General features: G+C 39.9%; 1 protein-coding gene across 1 annotated transcript; it reads right to left on the reverse strand.

Annotated features, from left to right (window-relative positions):
• Positions 1 to 6,696: 6,696 nt before the first annotated feature.
• LOC148860919 (uncharacterized) lies at positions 6,697 to 7,275 on the reverse strand. Its single transcript, XM_088984987.1, has one exon. The coding sequence runs from the start codon at positions 7,273 to 7,275 to the stop codon at positions 6,697 to 6,699; it is 579 nt and encodes a 192-aa protein (XP_088841113.1).
• Positions 7,276 to 7,478: the final 203 nt, after the last annotated feature.

The raw sequence follows: 7,478 nt of genomic DNA on the forward strand, positions 1-7,478 counted from the left end.
TTAGAACGTCCCCTCTACCAACAATCTACTGGAGTACGTGGTACTTCCTCTCGATGCACTTCGTTTTCGAGTGGGCTCGTGGCTCCTTAGCCTGAACAATGGCTCCATTGTTGTCACACAACAATGGGATGGGTGATGTGCTGGACGGAACTACTCCCAACTCGTGAACGTACTTCTTCATCCACACGGCTTCTTTGGCAGCCTCACTTGCGGCAATGTACTCGACCTCGGTCGTGGAGTCTGTAGTGGACCCCTGTTTGCTGCTTTTCCAACAAACAGCACACGATCCTATCGTGAAAACATATCTAGATGTAGACTTTCTATCATCTAGATTCGACTAGAAATCGGCATCTATATACCCTTGGATCTGTATTGAGCTATCATCGAATACTAGACAAAACTCTTTTGTCCTTCGAAGGTACTTAAGTATGTTTTTCACAGCAGTCCAATGCTCTTGCCCTGAGTTTGCCTGAAATCTGCTTACTACACTCACTGCCTGATCAATGTTAGGACGAGTGCACAGCATGGCATACCTGCAGCAATGAAGCCTTACTAATGTTGCATATAGATATCTTCAGTAAGATCTCCATTCAGGAATGCAGTATTGACATTCATCTACCAAATCTCATAATCATGGTATGCTGCTACAGCTAACAGGATCCTAATGGATTTAAGCATGGCCACAGGCGAAAAGGTTTCTTCATAATCAATGCCTTCTTTCTGAGAGTACCCTTTCGCCACCAGACGAGCTTTGAAGGTCTCAACCCTACCATCAGGGCCCTTCTTCCTCTTATAAATCCATTTGCAACTGATTGCTTTTACCCCGGAGGGTGGATCTACTAGAGTCCAAACTCCATTGGTCTCCATTGAGTCCATCTCTGCTCTCATGGCCTCCACCCACTTTTGGGAATCTATGTCCAGCATAGCTTTCGCGTAAGTTACGGGATCCTCCTCATTAGTCAAGGTTTCCACCAAGTAACTATTCTGATCATAACCATAACGGACTGGTGGCCTGGATACCCGAGTAGATCTTCTAGGTTGGTCACTATCTAGAACTTGTGGGACATCTCCCACTGTTCCTGAGCTCTCATCATCAAGAACAACTTCCTGATGATGGGTGTCTAGGATGTAATCGGTTTCGAAGAATTGTGCATTTCAACTGCAGAACACTTTCTGCTCATTTGGGTCATAGAATAGGTAACTTACAGAGCCTTTTGGGTAGCCTACAAACAGGCAATGGCTGGTCTTGGATTCCAACTTGTCTGCACTCGTTCTTTTAACGTGTGCTGGACAACCCCAAATCTTCAAGTGTCTTATGCATAACCCCAAAAGGATGTGGGTAGCCTTTTAGGTAACTTACAAACACTTGGTTTCTTTCCGGTCCAAAGTTCATATAGAGTATTCGGAACCAATTTGGTTGGAATCTGATTCAGCACATAAATCGCAGTCTCTAATGCATAACCCCAAAAGGATGTGGGTAACTCTGAGTATATGAGAAGCGACTGGACCATATCCAATAAGGTCCTATTCCTCCTCTCTAAAACACCGTTAAGTTGAGGTGTAGCAGGAGGAGATAATTGTGATACTATTCCATTGTCCTTTAAGTAGTCCATGAATTCGTCAAAGAGATACTCGCCACCTTGATCTGATCGAAGGGCTTTAATTTCTCTCCCTAACTGTTTCTCGACCTCTTGTCTAAACTCTTTGAAATTTTCAAAGGATTCAGACTTGTGTCTCATTAGGTACACGTAACCATATCGTGAAAAATCATCTGTGAAGGTGATGAAATACACGTGTTGATTCTATGTCCTAACACTCAGGGGACCACATACATCAGTATGTATTAGGTCAAGTGTGCCTGTACATCTTTCAGGCTTACCGTTAAATGGTCGTTTCTTCATCTTGCCTTGTAGGCAAGGCTCACAGGTGGGAAGATCTTCTACAGTTAGAAAATCCAAAGGACCATCCTTTACCAACCTTGTGATTCGGTCAACACCGATGTGGCCAAGTCGGTAATGCCACAGACACGTGGGATTAACTGTATCACGGGTTCTCTTCTTGGGGATTTCAGCCGACGTAGTTTCGGTTATGTTAGTTTCTAGAGAATGATGTAGAACATAGATACCGTTCTCCAGTTCCCCGTATGCGATGAATCTGTTATTTTTTTTAATAGTAATCGTATTACTAAAGAAGACAGAATAACCATCTGCACACAGTTTTGAGACAGAAATCAAATTTCTCCTTAAATTTTGTACATAAAGACAATCTTTTAATACAATAGTTCCTTCTCTAAAAAGTAACTCCATGGTTCCTATGGCCTTGGCTATAACAGTTGCAGTTCTGTATGCAATAATCCTAATAACCGAACATGATATATGGCTCTGATACCACTTGTATGAATAAATAAAGGGGAACAAATCAATCCTTAGTCTTGCAGAATCATACCAATATCATTTATGTACAAAGAACAAGAAGCCATGTTGCACCCCAAAGAATATCATACTGCAGTTATCAAGGAGGTTTAAATGTAAATACTTGTATCCATTGCAGTAGTAGAAACCTTTGCGGAATGAGTGATGAATCAATGGTAGGTCGACTATGGTTTTCCTCAGTTAAATCTTTCTTCTTCCTTAGGTTTTCTCAGCTCTTGACTCTAATGGGATAGAGCAAGAGAGCAGCTAAATGATTTAACATATTGGGAATCATAACCTATGAGCCTTTATATTTTGACCTAATAGGATCCTATTAAGCCTATATGGGCCAAAATGTGGTATCCACTCATTAAGCTCCATACCCTTTTGTTGAAGTCTATGGGCTTTGCCTAAATGAATCACTTGATTTAGCCCACTTACAAGATAGCCCATCAATGCAATTGTTTCACTGAATATGTAAGCCCACGTAATGGAGATTAAAACCTAACAATCTCCCACTTGGGCTACATATGAGAACTGAAACAATTATATTAAAAGAATTCCTTATGTGTACACTTTTTATGCTAACTTCTTTAGACTTCTCCTTAGTTTCAATCTAGTCCATCTCCTGTACTAATATGAGACCATGACGGCATTCACCACATATATGTGTGACTAAACCTTTCATGCTCACCATATCAATACATTCAATGACATAGATTAAGTATGGATGAGTGGCATGGAAATTACATGCAATGTGATCTCAAAATATGCCTATTTCCATCTGGTTCAACTTTATTCTTTAGAAAGATCAATAAAAAATCACAAACATATTCAAAGATGTAGATGATGGAAAGAGTCATAAACTTTATTATGTGTAAATGTAGACATGCAAACATGCCTTAATCCATAGTACATCCAAGAACAAAAGAAAAGAAAACTCCCACTAAATCAAGGTATCATAAAACATGCCTACACCCATATGAGCAGTGTGCTCATGAAAGACCTTAGGTGGCAATCCCTTGGTCAACGGATCTGCTATCATGGAGTTTGTCCCTATATGCTCTATGCAAATCTGACCACTCTAAACTCTTTCCTTAATAGATAGAAACTTGATATCAATATATTTTGACTTCAGAGAACTTCCGTTATTGTTGGAATACAGAACTGCAGATTTATTGTCACACAATAACTTTAATGGCCTTTCAATGCCGTTAACCACTCGCAGCCCCGTGACAAAGTTACGCAGCCATATCCCATGACTGATTGCCTCAAAGCAAGCTATGAACCCTGCTGCCATAGTTCAAGGGGCTATGAGTGTCAGTTTGGCACTTTTCCAAGATATAGCTCCTCTAGTTAACATGAAAACATAGCTCGAAGTGGATCGTTTGCTGTTTTGGCATCCTACAAAATCAGAATCAGAATACCCAATGATCTCCAAACTGTTTGATTTCCTGTAGATTAACATGAAGTCCTTTGTTCTCTGTAAATACCGCGCGACCCGTTTGGCTGCTAATGATCCAGTCCTGGGTTACTCAAATATCTACCCAACAGTCCCACTATAAATGCTATATCAGGACAGATACAAACTTGAGCATACATCAGACTTCCTATAGCCGAGGCATATGGAATCTTTTGCATCTCCTTTATTTCAAGGTCTGTTTTGGGGCACTGGCTGAGACTAAACTTGTCTCCTTTAGTCACAGGCGTATCACCCGGTGAACAACTTTTCATGCTGAATCTGCTTAGCACCTTTTCGATATAGCCATTTTGTGACAATCCAAGAACGCCTCGAGAGCGATCTCGTAGTATTTGTATGCCTAGCACAAAAGAGGCATCCCCAAGATCTTTCATCTCAAAATTCTTAGTGAGAAATTTCTTGGTTTCGTGCAGCAAGCCTATATCGTTACTCGCCAGCAGTATGTCATCGACATATAGTACCAGGAAGATAAACCTGCTCCCACTGAACTTGTGGTATACACATTCATCAACCACATTTACCTCAAAACCATATGAAGTAATCACTTGATGAAATTTGCGATACCATCGATGAGAAGCCTATTTGAGACCATAGATGAATTTCTTTAATTTGCAGACCATAGACTTTGAATCTTTGGATTCAAAGTTTTATGGCTGAACCATATAAATCGTTTCATCAATGTCTCTGTTGAGAAATACTGTCTTTACATCCATCTGATGTAGGTCTAAATCAAAATGAGCTACAAGTTTCATTATTGTCCTAAATGAGTCCTTCGAAGAAACCGGAGAAAATGTTTCTTTATAATCAATGCCTTCCCTTTGAGTGAAACCTTTGGCAACTAGACAAGCCTTATATCTTTCAACATTGCCTTTTGAATCCCTTTTGGTTTTAAATATCCATTTGCAACCAATGGGTTTCAAACTTTCAAGCAACTCGACAAGATCCCAAATGTCATTGTCTTTCATGGATTTCATCTCTTCTTGCATGGCATTGATCCGATGTTGAGAATTAGAAACTTTGAAGGGCTTCGTGAAGGGTGATTGGATCATTTTTCGCTAAGCCTACCGAATCTTCTTGTTCTAGGAGGAACACGATATAGACATCTGGAATCGCACTTCTCCTTTGTCTGTTGGATCTCCTCAATGGCAATTCTTGAGGTTGTTGAGTTTGCTCTATGAAAAGAACTTCATTGTTGTCTTGAATCGGAACCGCTTCATGAATAGTGTCAGGAATTGTTGTCTGATCACTGGTGATAATAATATCAGGAAGACAAATGAATTTCTCTTCTTGTAAGATAATTGTTTCGTCAAAAGAGACGTTCCTTAATTCTTTCCCTCCAAACTCAACATCTTCAAGAAATCTCGCATTTCCCATCTCAAAGAAGGAGCGGGTAGTGGGATCATAGAACTTGAACCCTCGAGAACGTTCCGCATATCCAACAAAGTAACAACTAGCTGTCCTAGAGTCCAATTTCCTTTCATTGGGTCTATAAGGCCTTGTTTCAGCTGGACATCCCCAAATGTGTAGGTTCCTTATACTGGGCTTTTTTCCAGTCCACAACTCATACGGAGTTTTAATTACTGCTTTGCTGGGTACTTTGTTAAGCATATACGCTACAGTTTTTAGTGCTTCTCCCCAAAGTGATTCAGGTAAAGAAGAATGACTAATCATGCTCCTCACCATGTCCTTAAGTGTCATGTTTCGTCTTTCAACACCATTCATGCTGGGTGTACCCGGCATGGTGTACTGTGGGACGATACCACATTCCTTTAGGAAGTTAGCAAAGGGTCCTAGACATTTCTCTCCTGATCCATCATATCTGCCATAGTATTCCCCGCCACAGTCAGATTTGACAGCTTTAATTTTCTTACTAAGTTGAAGTTCAACTTCAGCTTTATAAGACTTGAAAACGTCCAGGGATTGAGACTTCTCACTTATTAAGTATAGGTACCCATACAATGAATAGTCATCTATGAACGTGATGAAGTATTGCTGGCCATTCCATGCAGGCATAGGGAATGGCCCACAGATGTCCATATGTATCAGTTCTAAGACTTTCGTACATCTATTGGCACCTATTTTCTTTGAGTTCGTCAATTTTCCCTTAATACACTCAATACAGACTTGGAAGTCCGTTAAATCAAGGGAATCAAGAATTCCGTCCGACACAAACCTCTGAATTCTCTGTTTAGAGATGTGGTCTAAGCGCTTATGCCATAAGGAAGCAGAATTCTCGGTTAAGTTACGCTTTGCACCTTTAGTACTTGCATGCAGGACTGCATTGTGGGAAGCAATAGTTTCTAACATATAAAGACGATCAATTAAAATACCGATACCAATAATATTTGAATTTAGAGAAATACTAACTTTGTTATTTCCAAAACCATAAAAGCAACCAGATTTGTCTAAATAGGAAATAAAAATTAAGTTCCGTTTAAATGACGGAGCTACAAATGTCTCAACTAAATTCAAATAACAACCAGTTTTTAAAATCAATCTAAAATGTCCTACAGCTTCCACAGGAACTTTATTGCCATCGCCTACATAAATGAATCTTTCAGCATCAGTTGGCGGTCGGCTCCAGATGCAACCCTGCATAGACACACTTATGTGAGTAGTAGCGCCAGAATCTATCCACCAAGTGTCTATAGGTACAGAAGCTAAATTAGCCTCAGAACAAACTAAAGTAAGAAACATACCCTTCTTTATGCGCCAGGCGACGTATTTGGGACACTCTTTCTTCACGTGTCCACCTTTCTTGCAGAAAAAACAGGTAAATCCATCACCTTGCTTCTTCGCCTTTTTCTACATGGGTGTTCCTTTTGCAATATCCTTAGTCCTCTTCTTTTTGTTGTTCTGAGAGGTTGATGCTAAGTGAGTACTTTCCATCTTTTCTCTTTGGATTCTTTCTTCTTCTTGCACACATTGAGAAATGAGCTCATTAAGAGTCCATTTCTCCTTTTGAGTATTATAACTCACCTTAAATTGACTGAATTGTGCAGGAAGAGAAATAATAACTAAATGCACGAGCAAATCATCATTTATCTCAAACTTTAGTGCCTTCAGTTTATCCGCAAGATTCGACATTTCGAGTATGTACTCCCTTATGTTTCCTTTTTCCTTGTACCTCATAGAAATTAGAGTAGCTAAAAGGTTGCTAGTCTCCACTTTCTCATTCTTGGCGAAATATTGTTGTATCACCACAAGGGATTCCTTAGCATTATTACTCTCAGAAATAGAGCCCCGAAACGCTTCCGGTATGGAACGTTTCATAATCATCAGACTCATGCGATTAGAGCGATCCCATTTCTCAACTTTGGCCTCATTGGAATTGTCCTCAGCCGGGATGGGTCGCTCCATCCTAAACGCAAGGTCTAAATCCATACAGCCGAGAACAATTTCCACATTCTCTTTCTAGATCTTGAAGTTTGTACCATTCAGCATGGGAATGGCACTGATTTGAGTGGAAACATTATTTGCAGTTGTCGAAACTGAACAGAAAGCAAAAACAACATATAATCAATAATATTATAAATTACAAAGGCAAGATACCTAGCACAACTTGACATTTAGTGTTTGCACAGAAA

Source organism: Nelumbo lutea, chromosome 4 (genome assembly GCF_056320005.1).
Source record: "Nelumbo lutea isolate HS-2025 chromosome 4, American lotus-T2T, whole genome shotgun sequence".
NCBI classification, from domain to species: Eukaryota; Viridiplantae; Streptophyta; class Magnoliopsida; order Proteales; family Nelumbonaceae; genus Nelumbo; species Nelumbo lutea.